The sequence below is a fragment of the Cavia porcellus genome, unplaced genomic scaffold (genome assembly GCF_034190915.1).
Source record: "Cavia porcellus strain 051 isolate PalLab524CR breed Dunkin Hartley unplaced genomic scaffold, mCavPor4.1 scaffold_15, whole genome shotgun sequence".
NCBI lineage: Eukaryota > Metazoa > Chordata > Mammalia > Rodentia > Caviidae > Cavia > Cavia porcellus.
This window is the reverse complement of record NW_026947498.1, coordinates 9,942,367-9,961,888: the sequence shown is the minus strand read 5'-3', so window position 1 is coordinate 9,961,888 and position 19,522 is coordinate 9,942,367. Positions and strand designations below refer to the sequence as shown.

General features: G+C 61.9%; 1 protein-coding gene across 1 annotated transcript; it reads left to right on the top strand.

Moving 5' to 3' along the window:
* Positions 1-2,517: 2,517 nt before the first annotated feature.
* Positions 2,518-19,114, top strand: Pfkl (phosphofructokinase, liver type). Its single transcript, XM_063224585.1, has 22 exons — positions 2,518-2,675; positions 6,070-6,143; positions 8,301-8,378; positions 9,140-9,329; positions 9,772-9,937; positions 10,306-10,350; positions 10,507-10,615; positions 11,746-11,841; positions 12,375-12,467; positions 12,887-13,012; positions 13,695-13,759; positions 14,359-14,422; positions 15,509-15,655; positions 15,839-15,909; positions 16,357-16,444; positions 16,818-16,970; positions 17,074-17,238; positions 17,371-17,432; positions 17,513-17,624; positions 18,156-18,255; positions 18,336-18,441; positions 18,724-19,114. Exons 1-22 carry the CDS (start codon positions 2,591-2,593, stop codon positions 18,869-18,871), a joined length of 2,343 nt encoding a protein of 780 aa, XP_063080655.1. The 5' UTR covers positions 2,518-2,590; the 3' UTR covers positions 18,872-19,114.
* Positions 19,115-19,522: the final 408 nt, after the last annotated feature.

The following is a 19,522-nucleotide window of genomic DNA, read 5'->3' as shown; positions in this document are numbered from 1 at the left end:
CTCTCCTTTCCTGGTGACCTTAGGAGTTTTGACTCAATTTCCTCAACAGAACCTGTTTTTGTTTGGCTAACTTTCAAAAAAAAAATTACTGTAGTAAATTTGTTTGTTTTTGCTTTTAAACTGGAGCCTCACCTTGTATTTCAGGCTGACTTTGAACTCATTTTGTACTCCAGGCTGATTCTGAATTCACAGTGATCTGGGATCTTCTGCCTCAGCCTCCCCAGTGCTAGTGATATAGGGGAAAGAAACTCCCAACATACTACACGTCCAGTATGAGTTCCCGTTCTCTCATTCTTTCAATCAAAGAATGAATTTTAGGAGCAACAGAGGTTAACAGCAGAATGTATTTATTGAGAGAAAGCTTCTATCCGAGAGAGAAAGAAGCGTCCTGAGTTCCTTGTGGAGGACCCTGCCTTTCCGAGGGATATTTACAGAGCAAAACTACGAGTTGAGGAGGTCCAAGGTGGAAAAATGGGAACTCAAAAGGTGGGCATGAGGTGGGACAGAACTGTGGTCAATCAATAAGATTGCGAGTGTAACTGCTCAGGTAAGATTGATTAAATCAGGATCCAGTAGGGAAACGAGTCTTGTAGCAAGGGGAAACAGGGCCTTGAAGCCAGAAGAGTCATAGGATAGTGGCTTCTTCAGGCTTCCTCAAGGTGATCAAAATATCAAGGTGATCCAGGGACCCTTTTAGAATATCAATCCCTGAGGCTTATCCTTAGGCTGTGGGTGCCTTTTTTTTTTTTTTTTTTGGTACGGGGGGGGGGGGTGTTGGGAACCCACTTGTTTTGCCTTTTGTCTTGAGATCTGGCTCACAGCAGGAGCCTGTCTCCTCCAAGGCTGCAGGTCTCTGTCTTCTGGCTCCTTTGAGGGCCCAGACCTGCCTGACTGCCTAGAATGTTTCAATTACCCAGCTGCCTGTGACACTGGGATTACAGGTGTGTGGCACTATGCCTAGTCTGCATTTTAACCACTTCAAAGGGCACAGTCCAGGGGCAGTAAAGGCATCACAGGGCTGCGCAGCCACCGCCGCTGGCGGCTCTGAGCACCCTTTCCTCTCCTGATTCACACTGGCTTCGCTTCTCTGTCCCCATCCCTGCACCCGCTTCCGTCTGCAGGTGGCGCAGCAGGGGCCTCTGGACTGGAATCCCGCAGTGTTTGTCTTTTTGTACCTGGTTTAGGTCACTCAGCTCAATGTCTTCAAGGTCTGCCCTGGTGGCTTGATGTGGACGGCCTTGCTTTTGAAAGCAGCCTAACGTCCCCGTGAGGACGGACAGACAGCACTGTTTCTCCCTCACCGACCTCTTGGCTGCAGTGTTGCCATCCGGGGTCTGGGTAAAAGTCTGCTCAGGAGCCTGCTTCCCACAGAGGACTGGCCGGAGGGAACAAGCCGCATCTGACCTTAGTCCCATCTGCGTTCAGGGAGCCGCTGCCCTTTTCCTGAACTTGTACCCCGGAACTTGCACCCTGGGGCCTTGGGCAGAGCCTCGGCTCGGCCTGCCTCGCTGCCCGCCCCGCCTTTCACGTTGGCCACGCCCTGTATCTTAGTCTGAGCGGGTGCGCATAGGCGACCATGCAAGAAGATGAGGCCCACAGTGTGCACCGCTGGGGTGCGCTCCCGTGCCAGGCGCAACAGCCCCGGGAGGTAGATGCAGAGACCTCTGCGCTCCCACACCACGTGGGCACCTCCCTGTCCATCTCGCCGCACACTTCAGCAATGCTCTACTTCGGCGTCGTTATTTTTATTAAAATAAATACAAGGGTCAGAGGCGCCAGCAGCCCCGAGACAGTGGTGGACTCTTACAGTGCCAGGCGGCTGAGGCCCCGCTCCCACAGAACGTCATTTGCAAGGCCCCGCCCCACACGCCAGCGGCGCTCGCAGCGGCCGCGCCCCGAGCAGGCGGGGCTCCAGCGGGCACCTTCCCCCCGACCCCAGCCTCACTCCGGGGCGAAGTTCTCTGACGCTCCGGACTCGCCGCAAGCCCTCCCCTTGCTGCCGCTCCCATCCCGGGGCTGACCCTGGCCACACAGCAGAGGGCGCGCTGCTCACCCGATGCCCACCGCTGCCTGCTCCGCAAAGTTCCCAGGGTCCTGCAAAGCCCCCGAAGTGGGGGGTTAAACGGGTTATCCCCTAGCTGGCCTCCCTTTTCCGTTTTGGCACTGGGGATGGAACCCAGGACCTTTGCACAGAGCTGCATCTCCAGCCTATTTATTTTGAGACAGAGTCTGCTTAGGCTGGGCTTAAACTCGCGCGACTGTCCTGCCCCGTCTTCCCAGAGAGCTGGGGTCCCGGGGTTGCGTCCACAGATCCGCTTGCCAAAGCGCGCTCCACTCGCGTGCGCCTCGTGACGGGAACGGGTCTGGATGCGGCCGCGCGCAGGCCGAAGACCAGGAGCGCGACGGGATCCCTCCGGCTGGGCCGCTGGCGCCCGTCAGCTCAGTCACTTCTGTCGCCGCCGGATGTGGTGCGGGGCGGGGCGGGCTGGGGGCGGAGCGCGCAGGGCGCGGGGCGGGGACCGCGACGGCAATCGCTGGCGCGCAGAGCCGGGCGCAGCGGCGGGAGTAGCACGCCGGGGTCGCCGCCACCATGGCCGCGGTGGATCTGGAGAAGCTGCGCGCGTCGGGGGCCGGCAAGGCCATCGGGGTGCTGACCAGCGGCGGCGATGCGCAAGGTGGGGACGGCGGGGTGCGGGGGCCACAAGGGCCCCAGGACCACCCCGCTCGGGGCCCGGCCGCAGCGTACGTGCCGCGGGCCACGGCTCTGCGCTCCGCCTGCCCGTCCCGGGGGTGTGACCGTGCCCGCCCTGCGGTCGGCGACACGTGCGAACAAGCTGGGTCTTTGATCGCCACCAGGGGTTCTGCGGGGAACCCGGAGAGCTATACTCGAGCCCCCTCTCCCCCCCAGTCCTCCGTGCCTCCCCGCCAGCCCTCTGCTGCCAGCCAGCTCCCCACTGGTTCCCCTTGTTTCCCCCGCGATGGGGACGCCCACCCCGGCCTGCTCCGCCTCTGGGCTCCTCCCTGCGCTCTTCAATTGGAGCCTGAGTGTGGAAATGGGCGCGGGGACCCGAACTGTCCTGGGCTGAGGTTTCCTTAGCCTAGTGCTCTTCGGGCCCCTGGTGGCGGCCACTTGCTCGTGTCTGCAGCCTTCACTAGTCTGGCAGGTTGGGTGGGTGTCTGGCCTGGAGGTCTCTCCTCCTCTCAGCCCCTCTCTTGTGTCCCGGTTCCACTCCACTGGCCTCCAGGCCTCAGGGCTGGAATGGCTGGGTGCCACCTGTGGAGCTCACCTCCTGGGCGGGTGGTGGCTGGCCCAGGCACACCCTCAGGCTCTGCTCCTGGGCCGGTCTGTCTTTGGGAGTGAGCAGTAGCGGAGAATTGCAGCCCCCCTGCCCGCAGCCGGGTCCTGCTTGGCCCCAGCTAGGATGCAGGATCGGAGGGGGCAGCAGTCTGCAGGCTCGACCTTCAGATCTGGGTCGCTGACCTGGCCTAGTCTGAGGTCTGCTTGTCCAGTGCACATCCATGGCACAGAGCGTTTGCTCTGGTCAGTGGGCGCTTTAGAGAGTGCAGCTGGCTGGGTGGGCAGGGGCCAGGACTGGGCGAGGGGCCTGGGGCTTGCCGGCAGTTGGGAAACAGCAAAAGGCAGCAGCATCTAAGGGTGGGGACAAGTGAAGGGCTGCTTGCAGGCTGTACACTGTGTCCCTGTCCCCTCCCACAAGGGGCCCCCTGGTGGGCAGGGCCACCCAGGGTGATAGATAAGCAGTTTGGAGGCTGATGGAGGGCAGGGTTGGGAGACCCCTCTCCTCCCTGGCCTGAGGGCTCCCCTGGCTGAGTCCTCTCCCCATGGACCCCTGCTGGCTGGGCACCTATCTCCAGCTGGCACCCTCCTTCCTGTGCCCCGTGTGTGCTGTCTGGTGCCCACTGTGGTTTGGTGCTAGGGCATCATTTCGGAAGGAGACTCGGACCTCCCTGTCTCGTACACGGGTTAATGTGGGTGCAGGTATAGGCCTGGACCACTTGGTCAGGGTGACAGCTGGTCTCTGGAATTGGCCCATGCAAGGGCTGCCGTCCTGTAAATTCTGAGGGGCTCCCATGTGACGCCATCCTTGAGGGCAGCCCAGGCTACCGTGCCCTCCGTGTCTGTCTGAGCTGACTCGACAGCTGTGGGCAGGGACTGGGGGCACTATTTCCCCCCAAGAGCCCCATCCATGTGGCATCCCTCAGCCTCGACACCTGGCCACCAGATCTGAACTCCAGGACCAGCCAGTGTTGACCAGCTCTGTGGGCTAAGCCCTCTCCTGGCCTCCATGTCCTTTTCTGTGAGGAGATGACCGTCCTTCGTGCAGTCCTTTAGAGCTGGCTCCGAAGTCCTTCCCAGGCAGCCTGAGCCTCTCTTCCTGTGGTCCCCCAGGGTCAGGGGCAGGAAGGTGGTTGCTGTTTGCAGGTGTCTATAATCACAGTGGTTTCTGCAGAAGTCTCTGGAAGACTTAAAAGCAGCCGGCCCTGCTCCACCCTCTGACTCCTGTCTCTTGATTCTGGTGTGGGCACCGATACTTCTCTGGGCTCCTCCCTGTCCCTGAATGGTGGGTGCTGCCTTCCCTGCTGGTCACGCGGCCTCTTGTTTTCTGTTTATGGCCCGGGACCTGCTCCCTCGTGTCCTGCTCCCACATCACCATGTGGGGTTCCCTGGGTCTGCCTGTTGACTGACTGAACACTGGCCCTGGAAAGCCTGGTGGCATCTTGTGACCACTGCCGTCCTGCACACCGTCCTCCCCAGGATGATTACAGCAGAGACCTCAGACTTCAATGTTCCTTGGCCTGGAAGGGTAGACGCCTGTCAGCTGACGGGTAGTGCCAGTCCCTATCCTTCTGCCCTTCCGATCAGGCTGGGCTGCTGCCAGGGTTTATTTTTAGGAAGAAAAGCGGATGAAAGGGCAACTCAAAAGGTCCTGAAGAGCCAGCTCCTTGGAGGTGCCAGGGCACCTGCCCCTCAGTGGCCATCTTTCTGGCAGCATTGTCCCCACCTGAAACGCAGTGTCCACATCACCTGGCCCCTTTGCTCTGGGCTTGGGCCTCAGTGTCTACTTGGATATCAAACAGGGCTGGCTTTGCAAAGTCTGGAAGTCCCTTGCGTGCTGGTTGTGCAGGGTACACGTTGCCTTGCCCAGGTCTTCTGCTTTCTTGGGGTCTGCAAGCCCCCAGGCAGATGGTGAGGTGGCTGTGCCCAGCAGCCTGTGGATGCCATCTGGAGCCCAGGGATGCCAGAGAGACCCCAGACCGGACGGTGGCCCCAGCCTTGTCTCCTGTGGTTCCCTATGTGTCCTGTGCTTCCTGCCGGAGCCCAGCATGCCCCTGGGCCCCCAGGCCAAGCTGAGACCCATGGAAGGAGGAGGGACCCTCAGAAGGAGGAGGGCACACACTGAGGGTCTCTGTGGGGACCAGGATGCACTCTTTGAGGGACCTGGAATTCTTGCAGGGTATCCCAGCACAGAGGGCCCAGAGGCTCAGGAGCTCAGCGTCCTGGATTCCAGAATGTGTGGGTGCCATGTTCGGTGCTGGGGGCGGGGGGAGGAGTGGAACGACCTGGGGCCTGAGTGGCTGGACCCCGGCTGTAATGGACTGCAGATGGCAGCCCCCACGGCCTCCCTTGGATAGGGTGCTGCCACCACCTTTCGTGGCCCAGGTCTGGGGAAGGAGGTTTGGGGCAGGTCAGCTGGCTGCCCCTCTGCAGAGCAGCGGAAACCTGGACCGCAGCCCTAGGGGTCTGGGGCCGCAGGGCAGGTAGGAGGTGACTGCCCACAGCAGAGGGCAGGGTGGGACTGTCCCCCGAATGCTGTGGCCAGGCTGCCCCTATGTCTGCATCTCAGCCCAGGCGAGCATGAACCTCAGGGCCTTCGTGCCCAAGGGACTGTGCGTGCCTTCTGTCTCACATCTTGGCTGGGAGTCCTGCAGGGGGTGAGGTGGCCCCTGCATTTCTGAGTTCCAGGGCATGTAGCCCCATGGGCTGTGGGCAGTGGTTGCAGTGTCCAGCGCCCCGAGGCTGGCCTGATGGTCTTCCCCATCTATGCGCAGGTATGAACGCTGCCGTGAGGGCTGTGACCCGCATGGGCATATATGTGGGCGCCAAGGTGTTCCTCATCTATGAGGTAAGGCTGGCATGGCAGGCTGTTACAGGGTGACCTGCATGTCCGTGTAGGAACCATGGCTTCTCTGTGGTGCAGGCCAGGGTCACCCTGGATGCTTCTTGGTGGCCGGCTGGGGGCAGCAGGGTGGGTGTGGTTGGGGGCCAGGAAAGAGTCCTGGGCGGGGCACAGAGCAGATCGGGTGGCAGAGTGGGCCCTGCTCCATGGCCTCACTGGACAGCACCCACCCTGGGGCCTGGGGGGACGGGCAGGTGTCCTGTGTCACCCCACAGGGCCTCTGTGAGACTGGCCCAGGGGCCTGCTGCTGGGTCCAGTGGTACCATCGTGGTTCTGATCCCGGCGGAGGTGGGTTGAGGGCCAGCCCTGTGTGCCGAGGGCTGTGGTGCCCTCCCAGCCCGGGGTCTGTCATGGCCTGTGGGCTCCTGGGCCTCTGGCTGTGTTTGTCTCTCTCTGTGCACAGTGCAGCGCCCCTCCCTTGTCCTTTCCCCTGGTCCCTGGTTATGGCGGGGCCGGGCCCAGCCCTTGGCTCTCCAGGGAGGCCTGGAGAAACACAGGAGCACTTGGGTGAGGCTTGTCCCTCGTTCCTCCTGGGCACACTGCAGTCTGCTGTCTAGGCAGATTCCTCCTGGACCCTCAGTTCTTCTTAACAGGTGTGTGGTGCAAGTCTGTAATCCCGACACTCAGGAGGCTGAGGCAGGAGGATTGCCATGAGTTTGAGACCATCTTGGGCTACATAGTGGGTTCAAGGGCAGCCTAGACTACACAGTGAGATTCTGTCTCAAAAAGCAAAAGGAAATTAAAAAAAAATGGGTCTGCTGATTGCTTTCTGTGGGCACAGAAGGGCCAGAGAGCTGTGCAGCCTTGTGGGTGAAAGCCCTGGCCACCCTGGCTCAGGCTGTGGGGGCTGCTTGTGTTCCCCAAGAACAGCACTGGGCCCGTGGGTCTGAGGCTCCACCCTGGTATGAGCTGTGGGAGCTGGGCAGAGAGTTTGGCTGTGGAACCACTGCGGAGGCTGCCTGCTCCAGGCTGGGCAGGGGCAAGAAGGTGCAGGGTGAGGGGACAGAGATGGGCAGGGGTCCTGGGGTAGGGTGGACGCTGTGCTGAGATAAACATCCTTCCCATGGGTCCACCCGCCTGCTGGGCCCAAGGCTCTGCAGGTCACTTGTGTGTTGTGGCTCCTTGCATGGTGGTGCATGTAGCTGAGCCCTGGCTTTGCAGAGGGTGGGGCTGGGCTGGTTTGGTCAGGTGCCATGCAGTCCTCAGGCAGTGCCTCTGCCTCTGTCCTCCAGCTGGACGGGGGTGGCTGCGTGGAGGGTGACACGGCTGTGTGACTGGGGGCAGGTAGGTCCTGGGTTCTGGAGGCTGAGGCTGCACGCAGACGCAGCCTGCCCAGCTAGCCATCTCTGTGGAGCTCACGTGTCCTTGTGAGGCCTGGAGGGTGACACCTGTCCTCGAGGCAGGTGCTGCTGTGTTGGGGAGCTGGCCCTGCAGGGAGCTGTCATGGGACCTTCAGGCATGCTCTGTCTGAGGGGCCAAGCCCAGGTGCCAGGATAGAAAGACTGGTGCTGCCCACGCTGAGTGTGGCTGCCTCACTGGGCACGGGGCGGGCCCTGAGTGCTGTGGGGCATGGGCCTTGAGAGCTATGTTTGTGTCTGAGGACTGTCGTGTCCCCTGCTTGGGCTTTCCCACCCAGAATGCACAGTGTCTCTGCGGGGACAGGTGTGTGTTCTCATGGCCTCCTTTGTGCCCCCTGTGTGCCCGTGGGTGGTGGGGAGGTGTGTGCACAGCTGGGGTGGTGTGCAGGAGCCATACTACATGAGGACCCAGAAACTGAGTTCACGTGACCAGGTCTAGTTGGGCAGGAGGTTGGAGGAAGGTCCCGTGGGCTCCTGGGTGCTGGTCTTGTCTGGCCCAACTGGCAGCAGTGTCATGAGCTCAGCCTGGGGACACTCACAACATGCATAGGGTGGGACTGTCACCCACACTGTGTTTGCCCGCTGTGTGAATTACTCTGCTGGGACCCCTGGCCTGCCAGGCCTGGGGCTGGTGCCCTGGTCCGCTTTCTATTCTTCTGGTTTTGGCTGCGGTCCCAAACTGTCTCCCAGGAGACTGTGCCAGCCCCTGTGGGCTTTTGTCTGACGCCTGTCCCTCTGGTTGCAGGGCTATGAGGGCCTCGTGGAGGGAGGTGAGAACATCAAGCCGGCCACCTGGCTCAGCGTCTCCAACATCATCCAGCTGGTGAGGCTCAAGGCTGCCTTGCATGCACCGTGTGCAAGTACTGGAGTGTGGCACAGCCACAGATGGTACACATGCACAGGCACAGACAGCACATACAGACAGGACACGCGTACACACGCACCTGCACTTGCACAGATGCTCAGAGACACAGGCTGCATATAGACACACAGATGTGCACAGGTGTGTCATACACAGACACAGAAATGCACACAGAGATGCACATGCAGAGACAGAGGTGCACACATGTACAGACTCATGAACTGCATGCGCGCAGATGGTTACAGATCCAGAGACACAGGAATGGATGTACAGAGAGACAGGATGTAGACACAGAGACACATGCACACGTGACACAAGCACGGACACCAGGATGTGCATGGACACAGCTCCCGATGGCCATGTCATCTGGCTGCCTGAGTTGTTGGGGTGTGGGGTGGCTGGGTCTCAGGAGGCTCTGGGGTCTAGGCCTAAGACTTGGCCAACGACCTGTGGGTGGAGGCTGCGGGGTCAGGCCTGGCCTGACAGGTGCCTTCCCCGCAGCCACCCTGGCTGCAGACTTTGTAGCGCAGTTGTCCTGGGCAGCTGGGTCCTTGGTGAGCACAAAGCCAAGGCTGACCAGCAGCGGGTGGGACTCCTGCGCCTGCGCAGAGTCTGGAGCCACCGTGGGCATCTTCCTCAGTGCCTGCAAGGTTCACTGGCAGTCAGTGCTGGCCCTGGTCCCTCTGGTGCCCCCCAACAGAGGCCTGGTCTCCCCTGCGCAGGGTGGCACTATTATCGGCAGCGCCCGCTGCCAGGCTTTCACCACGCGGGAGGGGCGCCGGGCGGCCGCCTACAACCTGGTGCAGCGTGGCATCACCAACCTGTGTGTCATCGGCGGCGATGGCAGCCTCACTGGTGCCAACATCTTCCGCAGCGAGTGGGGCGGTCTGCTGGAGGAGCTGGTGAGGGAAGGTGGGTCTGCAGCCGGAGGGGGGGAGGGGCCAGCCCCTCTGAACTGGCTGAGGTGTGCTGCGTCCTGTCTTCCAGCCGAGTGGGAGGAACCTGAGTCCAGGGAAACCCTGGATGGCTCCAAATGCCTGGCACTGTAAACAGTGTCAGTACAACCCTGTGGGCTGGAGACACACTTTCCCTGGAGGTTCTGGGTGCGGGTTAGACCATGACACAGCAGAAATGCAGATTGATTTCGAGTTGCATTGGACTCAGAGTCCCACATCACTGTCCAGAAAGTGACCCCGGTGGCCTTGTTAGTTCTGTGATGATCATGGGGAGATCCAGGCTATCCTCAGGGCAGAAGTCCTGGGCAGCACCACTGGGGCAAGGTCCAAGGTCTCGCCCCGTGTGGCCATCGGCCAGGCTGTGGGACCTTAGCCCATCTCCCTGGGACCCCATCCAGGCAAGATCTCGGAAACCACGGCTCAGACCTACTCACACCTGAACATCGCGGGGCTTGTGGGCTCCATCGACAATGACTTCTGCGGCACTGACATGACCATCGGCACTGACTCAGCCCTGCACCGCATCATGGAGGTCATCGATGCCATCACCACCACGGCCCAGAGGTGGGCAAGGCCATTCTCCCGTGGTGACCACCATAGTTCTGGGGCTGTGGACCCTGGTGGCCTAGGTGCTGTTGGTACAGCTCTGTCTCTTGGGTAGGGGAGACACATAGGGCCAGCAGAGGGGCTTGGTGTCCTGCTCCCCCCTGCCACCTGGCCAGGGACACTCAGCCTGGCATTGTTGGGGCGGCCCTTGGGTGGGGGGCTCTTGGGTCACCTGCAACCTCAGCACGTCGTGGAGGCTGTCTGGTGGGAGCTGTCATCTCCTGCTCTGTGCCCAGGTGTGCGCAGGCCCCGTCTCCTGTGGTGGGCAGGCTGGCTTACGTGGCCGGGGCCCTGGCTCTGACCCTCTAACTGTCCCCTCTCCGCAGCCACCAGAGGACATTTGTGCTGGAGGTGATGGGGCGGCACTGTGGGTAAGGAGGGGTCCCTGGCCGAGGGTGGGTGCGGTGGGGAGGTTGGCACCCTGAGGTGCTGTGCTGGCATGCGCAGCAGGTATGAGAGCCTGGGCTGCCGGGCAGAAGAGGTGAGAGGTGAGTCCCTCTGACCCGAGTACCCCTGCTGCCCCTAAGGTACCTGGCACTGGTGTCTGCACTGGCCTCGGGTGCCGACTGGCTGTTCATCCCTGAGGCACCCCCTGAGGATGGCTGGGAGAACTTCATGTGTGAGAGGCTGGGTGAGGTGAGTGGCCAGTGGGCTCCCTGGTGGCGGTATCCTTAGATGGCTCTGAGAATGTCCCTGGGCTCTGGCCATTTGTCTTGGCCCTCAGCCCTCAGGGAGGGTATAGCACTGAATCCGGACTCACATGAGGCACAAGGAGGTGGCCGGGCTCTCAGCTCCGGGGTGAGTGCTGGGAACACTGTGAACTGGCTTTCTGGAGTCCTGGTCACTGAAAATGATCTCTTAGGATGAGGGACACAGCAAGGACCCTCAGGGCCTGGATAGTGGGGCTGGCTCTGTGGCCCAGGTCTGTGACCCTGAGGACAGTGGGGCCAGTGCTGGATCTGAGCTGGGGCGCTATGGCCAGTGTGGATGGGAGCGGCCTCCTTGGAGTTGAGGTGACCCTGGGGGTGGAGCACCCATCTGGAAGGCCATGGGCCCACCCTTGCCACCCTCACTTGAGGCCTTGATGTAGGGTGGCCTAGCTGCTCAGGGGCTCTAGCCCTGGTCTTGGTGTTTGAGGGATGGGTGGGGCCCCCAGTGGCCAACCTGGGAACAGAGGGCAGGTCTGAGTCTGGCAGAGTCCCTGCCCCCATAAGGAGGTGGCAGCTTCACTCCCTCTCCTGCCTATGGCTAGGGTCAAGGCTCCTGGAATTGTCCCCAGAAAGCCAGGACAGGCGAGTTGGAGCCCAGGGTGAGGCCATGCATTACCTGGGGGAGCCGCCCAGCCCTTCCAGCCAGGAGGCCCTGGTGGGGACAGCTCAGTCTTGCTGAGTCCAGGGCTAAGCCTGCTGGGAGGTGGTCCAGGTGTGGACCCTGGCCTCGTTCTTTCCTGCTCTCTGGGGGAATCCAGGCTCTCTGTGCAGCTGTTTTCCCCAGAAGCTCAGGCGCCCTGGCCTTGGTGTTGACCCCTCTTGTCTTCACTTAAATCCCATCCTGCCTGGCCACTGCTGGCCCCTCCTAAGTGCAGTGGCCCTGGTGAGCCCGGCTGCAGCTCCACCTCGGTCCTGGTCAGGTCCCACAGAGTGTGTGTGGGGGGGTCTTGTCCTTGTGCCTGTGGGGTGCAGGCAGTGTCCCTGGTCTGGAGGCTCTTGCGCCTGGTGGCCTTGTGAGGTGCTTGGGGTGGGTGCTGAGCCCCGTGCCTGTGACAGACCCGCAGCCGCGGCTCCCGTCTGAACATCATCATCATCGCAGAGGGTGCCATCGACCGCCACGGGAAGCCCATCTCATCCAGCTACGTGAAGGACGTGAGTGCGGCTGCCTGGGGCCAGGCGCAGGGGCGGGTGCTTCCTGCCCTCCTGTGTGCTTGGGACAGGACGTTGTGTTGTCCCAAGTGACAGCCAGTGTGGAGGCCAGGGCTGCAGGCCTGAGGGACCGGGCACCCAGCCCCTGCTGCAGTCTCCCTCTGGGCGCACGCGGCTTCTGCCCCTCCCCTGGGGCACCCCTGCAGCATGGCACCGCCTGGGGCCTCACACTTCTCGCTGTGGCCACCCACCTGCCCATTCTTCTGTCCTTGGGTCCCCGAGGGGTCAGACCGCATCCTGCTCATCCCCTGGGGTTGCCAGCATGGAAATGGGCCTACACACGTGCACACACACAGATGCACCCCTGCATGCACATGCACATGGAACCCCCACTCTTGCACACTCACCTGGACCCCTGGCCCAGGCATGAACACCCGCGGTCCTAGGAGCCAAAGGCAGGCAGTGGCTGACCACAGGGCGGGATCCGCGGTGGGCGAGAGGCCCAGGGTCCCACAGCCCAACTCTTCCATTCGCAGCTGGTGGTCCAGAGGTTGGGCTTTGACACACGAGTGACCGTGCTGGGCCATGTCCAGCGCGGCGGGACACCTTCGGCCTTTGACCGGATCCTGGTAGGTGGGCCTCCCCCGGGCTGGGTGCAGGGGTGGACACAGACATGGATGCGGGTGTGGGTGCATTTGTGATGTGCGTGGGGCCACCCCTTGGCTGTGTCCTCAAGGACGTGGTGGAGGCCCCCTCACCCTGTAGAAACCCGGCCTGGGGTTTTGGGGCCTTCCTGCCTCTGCCTCCTCACCAGCCCTCTACCACACATCAGCAGGCAGTCGGTGAAGGACCTGGCAGGTGGTGTGGGGGCCAGTCCTTCCTGTGGGGCTGGAGGTGACCCTGGGAAGGCTGCCTGGTCCCGGTGTGGAGCTATGAGGAGGTGGGGCAGGGCCTTCACTGTGCCACTGTGTCCGGCAGCCTTGGCTTGAGGGTGTGTGGCGCAGGGTGAAGACAGGGCTGAGTGTGCTGCTGTCCCGCCGTATTGCAGAGCAGCAAGATGGGCATAGAGGCCGTGATGGCGCTGCTGGAGGCCACGCCTGACACGCCTGCCTGTGTGGTCAGCCTCTCAGGGAACCAGTCGGTGCGACTGCCCCTCATGGAGTGTGTGCAGGTGGTAAGTACTGACTTGCTCTGCCCTCCTGGGGCATTGCGGGGTGCCCATCATCCTGCCCTCCTGGCCACCTCCTTGTGGTGTCCTCGGGCGTGGGATGGGGTCGCAGAGTTCTTACTTGGCAGCTTCTCCTGGCACACCCTGGCCTGAGGGTAGGCCTCTTGGGCTTGGTCTCAGGGTTGAGGCAGGAGGAAGTCACTCCCAGGTGGGGTGCTCCTGAGGAGTCCAGGAGTTGGGGAGCCAGGTCACTCAGCTTCCTGGAGCAGTGGCTTGGAGGCTGTAGGGCAGGGCATTCAGGGTTAGGATGGGGGTGGACAAAAAGGAAACGGGGACAGTGGAGTTGTGGCAAAACCTGGACAGGGAGACCGAGCAGGGACTCTGGAACAGGAGGTGGGTGGTAAGGGCTGCTGTCCTGCATGGGGAGACACTGGTCCTGGCTCAGCAGGTTTGGTGGCCCTGTGGCTGTGTGCAGTGCAGAGCTAGGGCAGGTGGGAAGCTGACTGACCTGGCTTCTGCTGGCTGCTTCAGGTGCCCGGGGCCTGGTTGGACTCCAGGGGTCCATGCTATGCAGCCTGGGATTGTGGCTGCTGAGGGGGATAGGTGTTCAGAACTGGGTGGGTCCAGGATCCAGAAGGCACCCCCACCCCATCTCCTGAGACCCTGTGCTTTCCCTTCCCTCTTCAAGACAAAGGATGTGCAGAAGGCCATGGACGACAGGAGGTTTGAGGAGGCCATCCAGCTGCGTGGCAGGTGTGGGTGCTGTCTGTCTGGCACCGGGTCTGTGTATCAAGGTGGCTCGGTGGCACTTGCCCGTGCAGTGTTTGGTGCAGGGACCCCTCAGGAGCAGTTGAGGGGGTAGCCCTGTGGTGAGAAGCTGGTGGATGTGGGGTGGAGTGTACATGGCCTGTGGGTGGCCGGGGCGGGGACCTGAGGGGTAAGGGTGCAGTGCTACAAGCTGGAAGGAGGGCACAGCCGGGTCAGTACACGGAAGTCTAAGCCAGCCTGGGGTGTGGTCCTGCCAGGGTCAGGGGGGCCTGTGGGTGTTGGACTCCAGGCCTTGGGGGCGTCCTGGCCATGACAGACCTGCTTTCCTGGCCGAGCTCCCTGACTGCTGCCAAAGCTGCCAGCCTGCCACGGGCTGAGTGCCCGACCACGCATGTGCTATCGAGGCTGCCAGCCGGGCTGTGGAGACTGGAAGCTGTAGTGTCCAGTTTCCTGCTAGCTGTGCTTCTGGGCCCTGTGCCAGGCAGCCCTGAGCCCTGTACTGTGCCTTCCCCATGCTGTGCTGGGTGCGGAGCCACGTGCTGTGTGCTACAGGGCAGAAGCTGCATGTGCTGCTTGCTTTGTAGGAGCTTCGAGAACAACTGGAACATTTACAAGCTCCTCGCCCACCAGAAGGTCTCCAAGGAGAAGGTGAGCTTGGGCTGCGGCTCTGGCGCCGGCTCCGGCTGTGCTGGTTCTGCAGCTCTGCATGGCCCGCTGTCCGTCTGCCTGGGGTCTGAGCGCTGAGCCCAGGTTTGATTCTGCTGTACTCTGGGACCCCCCCAGTCCCAAGTAGCCATGCCTGACTCTGAGGTGAGGTCAGTACCGATAGTGAGCTTTCCTCCTGGGCTTGCCTGCAGGGACAAGGCAGCCGTGATGTCACCTGGCTCCATGAGCTGCTCTCTCATAGTGGAGAACAGAAAGGGATCCCTCCACAACCTGGGGTGAAAAGGCCGGTTTCCAGTGTCCTGGGGTCAAGTAGAGGCCCTGTCCACACACAGCTGGTCCAGGGCCTCCCAGGACCGTGGGGAAGGAAGCTGTGGGTGCCAGCTTGGTGTCCCAGAAGCTGTCTCCAGTATCCTGCAGCTTCCAGGAGGGCAAGGGTAGCCCCTGTGCTGTGCCAGAACATGGATAGAGGGCACCTGCTCCTGGGCAAGGCGTACTGACTGTTAGGGCATGCCCGTTCCCGGTACGTGGTGGAGGATACCCGACTTCATCCTGATTCCATACTGAGCAGGAGTGTTTTGGACATTTGAGTTTTATTTTTTTTATTCTTAATTTGGTTTTATTTTTTACTTTTTGGAAGTTCTCCTTTATTTATATTAGTGCACATTTGTATTCTGCACCACAGGAGCCACTAGCTCGTTCTGCGTCTGTCCTCCCCACCCTCATTCCTGCCTTTTTGCCCTTCCCCACTGCTCTTCGTGGCTGGCGTTGAACAGGCCCCACTCTGCCGCCTTCTCTGGGACAGGTGGCTCTGAGGGCTTCGCAGTGGCCGCACCTACAATGCCACCCTCGAGCCCAGCTCTGACACTGTCCCTGCTCACCTTGCTGGGCACCCAGCTATGGGTGCCGGTGTGCACTGTGTCTCTATGGCCCTCCCCAGGAGCCTCTGGAATTAGGATAGGCATGCGCTGTGCCCAGCGTGAGACAGTAGCCAGGCTGGCACAGGACCTGTGCTCTTGCCACTTCCTGTGTGGCCTGTGTCTGACACATGTCTCACCTTCCTCCCCGAAGACCAACTTCTCCCTGGCCATCCTGAACGTGGGGGCCCCGGCAGCTGGCATGAACGCTGCCGTGCGCTCAGCGGTGCGGACTGGCATCTCCCAGGGCCACACGGTGTACGTGGTGCACGACGGCTTTGAGGGCCTAGCCAAAGGCCAGGTGGGTGCACTGTGAGAGGGGCGGGCACGGTGGACGCTGCCTGTGGTGTGGTTGGTGTCGCCGCCCTTGATCATGGACATTGCAAGGAGCAGCATGATGTCAACCCCACTGGGCTCTGTCCCTGGCTTGAGTTGGGACGGGTGACCTCTGGCCTGTCTTACCATGCTGTGTCTCTCCTTTCAGGTGCAGGAAGTGGGTTGGCATGATGTGGCCGGCTGGCTAGGGCGTGGTGGCTCCATGTTGGGCACCAAGAGGTGAGCTGCTGGCTGCTGGGCGGAGGGCAGCGGAGGGCAGCAAGGCGAGTGCAAAGGGATGCTGGCCTTGCAGGAGCAGTGGGCTCCTTGTGGGCTGGGCAGCTGTTGGCACTGTCACCATGCCCTCTGATGTGGCTGGGGTTTTGTCATGGGTCTGGGGGGTCAGGATGGGCCTGAGGTCCTGCACGGAGTGGGCTTGGGCCACAGGCAGCTGCAGTGGCTGCTGGATGCTGCCCGTCCTGAGCCTGAGAGGCTACAGGGGCTGTCACCATTGTCATGAGAAGCAGGCGGGACCAGTGAGGATACCGGGGTGCCACCCAGGCCCTAGGCTTGTCTGTCTCCACCTCTCAGCATGCATCAGAGGGGACTTGACTGGTTCAGCTCTGGGGACATGGGACGTGTGTCTCTGGAGTCTGAACATTTACAGTGACATTTCTTTGGCTGCAGGACACTGCCCAAGGGCCACATGGAGGCCATCGTGGAGAATCTCCGGGCACACAACATCCATGCCCTGCTGGTCATTGGCGGATTTGAGGTGAGGGCTACAGGGCCAGGACTCTGAGAGGGCTCCCCCTTCTGGCCACCAAGGCGTCCTGTCCCTAAGCCCTGTGTGGGAAGAGCCATCTCAGCTGCTGAAGGGGGCGGCCAAGGATGCCAACTTTTCTTGTGGGTCGGAGCCTGTAGTTTGAGCTGAAGGCCTCACCGTTTCTTGGACCCCAAGTGCTGGGGTGGTGGGACCAGCGGCGGGAGGAGAGTGGTGAAGCAGCTGGACTCAGGGCACAAGGCTCCTCTGGCCCTGAGACTCCACCACCCTGGAAAGTGGCCTGGGTGGTGCCAGGCTGCTGGGCACTGAGCAGGGCCATGGTCGGGGTGTGGTGTGGTCCCTGCCCTGGCCGCCTCTCCCGCAGGCTTATGAGGGGGTGCTGCAGCTGGTGGAGGCGCGTGGGCGCTATGAGGAACTGTGCATCGTCATGTGCGTCATCCCTGCCACCATCAGCAATAACGTGCCGGGCACCGACTTCAGCCTGGGCTCAGACACGGCGGTCAATGCTGCCATGGAGGTGGGTGGCAGTGGGGCTTGAGGCAGCCTCTTGCTGAGCGGTTGGGGCCCATGGCAGAGCCCTGTGCCCACCCCCGGCCCCTGACCATCCCTGTGGTCTCCAGAGCTGCGACCGCATCAAGCAGTCAGCCTCGGGCACCAAGCGCCGTGTATTCATTGTGGAGACCATGGGGGGCTACTGCGGCTACCTGGCCACTGTGACCGGCATTGCTGTGGGCGCCGATGCTGCTTATGTCTTCGAGGACCCTTTCAACATTCATGACCTCGAGGTGCGGTGTCTCGGCTGGGCCTTCTGACCCACGGGCAGCAGCTTACAGGGGGGACCCCTACGCACCCCATCTTTCATGGAGGGTGGCCCCTGGCCTGCCTTGCACCTCCTCCGCTCACCCCAAGTCCTACAGGCCAATGTGGAGCACATGACGGAGAAGATGAAGACGGACATCCAGAGGGGCCTGGTGCTGCGGTGAGGGCCGGGGTCAGTGGAGCCAGGGCGTGGGGTGAGGGCACTCGGGGCAGGGCCTGACCAGTCCCTCTGGCCCCCAGGAACGAGAAGTGTCATGAGCACTACACCACGGAGTTCCTGTACAACCTGTACTCGTCGGAGGGCAAGGGCGTCTTCGACTGCAGGACCAACGTGCTGGGCCACCTGCAGCAGGTGTGGCCTGAGGGATGGCGCTCACTGCACACACTGTGTGCAGCGTCCTGGGCACTCTGCTTGGGTGTCTCCTGCTCCCTGTGATGATCCTATGCCCCCCACTCCTTCCGAGCAGGCCAGGCCCTTGGTGGTCACTGCGCTGAGACTTTAGCTTACATCCTGAGGCCCATGGGGCTGGGGATTTAGCTCAGTGGCATAAGCACCTGCCTTGCAAGCAGGCAGTCGTGAGTTCGATCCCTGGTACCAATAAAAACAAAACAAACACACCAAAAAAACATCCTGAGGCCCAGGCTGGGCTGTCCCTCTTCACGAGGTGCCATAACCTCCCAGGGCCACTCCACCCTGCCCCTCACCTGTCCCCCAGCCTCACAGTGGCCCTCCGCAGGCCAATGTGGGGCCCTGCCAGTTGGCCCTGAGGCCTGGGGGCCACTTCTTGTGTAGCTGGGTAACCTCAAAGGTGGACTGAGGGTCCCAGGCCATGGGAGGTAGGACATGGGTACAGCCAGCTGTAGGATGGTTCCTCTGTTTCAGGGTGGAGCGCCCACACCCTTTGATCGGAACTATGGGACCAAGCTGGGGGTGAAGGCCATGCTTTGGATGTCAGACAAGCTGCAGGCTGTCTACCGCAAGGGTAGGTGGGGCCCCCAAGCTGGACCTTGCCCTTCAGGGGCCTAGGGGCCCTGGCCTCGGCCACCATGTGTCTGTCTACAGGGCGGGTGTTTGCTAATGCCCCGGACTCGGCCTGCGTGATTGGCCTGCGGAAGAAGGTGGTGGCCTTCAGCCCTGTCACAGAGCTCAAGGAGGACACAGATTTCGAGTGAGTCCCTCTCATGGTACTGTGTGGTGGGGTAGACCCTGGGGACCTGAGTCCCCATGAGGTTGTGGGTAGTAGTAGTCATGGCCAGGTTTCCTAGTACACAGCATGGCCTGGGGAGGGGGTTAGCAGGGCCTCAGGGAAGAGGGACCCACCTGCCCCCAAGGGTGGGGCCTCAGACACCGCGACTTCACTGACGCTGGGCATGAGGGGGGACATGGGTGGGTGGGAGGTTCAGCTGAGGGAACTGTCCAGAGCCCAGACCCGCCCCCACTGCCTGCACAGGCACCGAATGCCACGGGAGCAGTGGTGGCTGAACCTGCGGCTGATGCTGAAGATGCTGGCACACTATCACATCAGCATGGCCGACTATGTGTCGGGGGAGCTGGAGCACGTCACGCGCCGCACGCTTAGCCTGGACACTGGCTTCTGAGGGCTGCCTGCCCCTCCGGCACCTGTGGGAATCTTGTGGCCTGCGCTGGGTGGGCTTGGTCCTGCCACACGCCGGTCCCCCTTCCAAGCTGCCCCAGAACCAGCACTGGCCCACCCTCCCCCATGCTGGGCCCCGCCTCCGGGTCCCTGGACCTGCGTTTCCTGAGGACCACACTGACCTCTGGCACCACAGTGGCCGGGCGGCACTGCCACCTTCTCTAGAAATAAAGTTGCCTGTGGAGTCCGCTGGCCTCGAGAAGCACAGCTGAGGACCAGTAAGGGGCATGGAGGGCACCATGTGGATGAAGCCTGGGGTCATGGGAAACTCCGCCCCCAGCCTGGACTCAGGCCACACCTGCCGTTGTCTCCAGGATCACTGGGGTGACTGAGCCCTTCCCAGCCCTGCCTGGGGTGGGGAGAGCCCGAAGTGGGAGGGCAGTGTGGCCTGCAGTGCCCCCACGTCGACTGCTTGTCAGTGGGACTTGGCCTGTGCTGGGGTCTTGCTCTGAGTGAGCTGCACAGAGCTGGATGCCATGGTGAGCAGGGACAACAGGGTAGCAGGCAGGGCTGGCCCTGCATCCGCCGGGCAGTTCTGAGGCAGCAGCTCACATGCCCACTGCGCCAGGTCGGCACTGGGTCCCTTAGGTTGTGC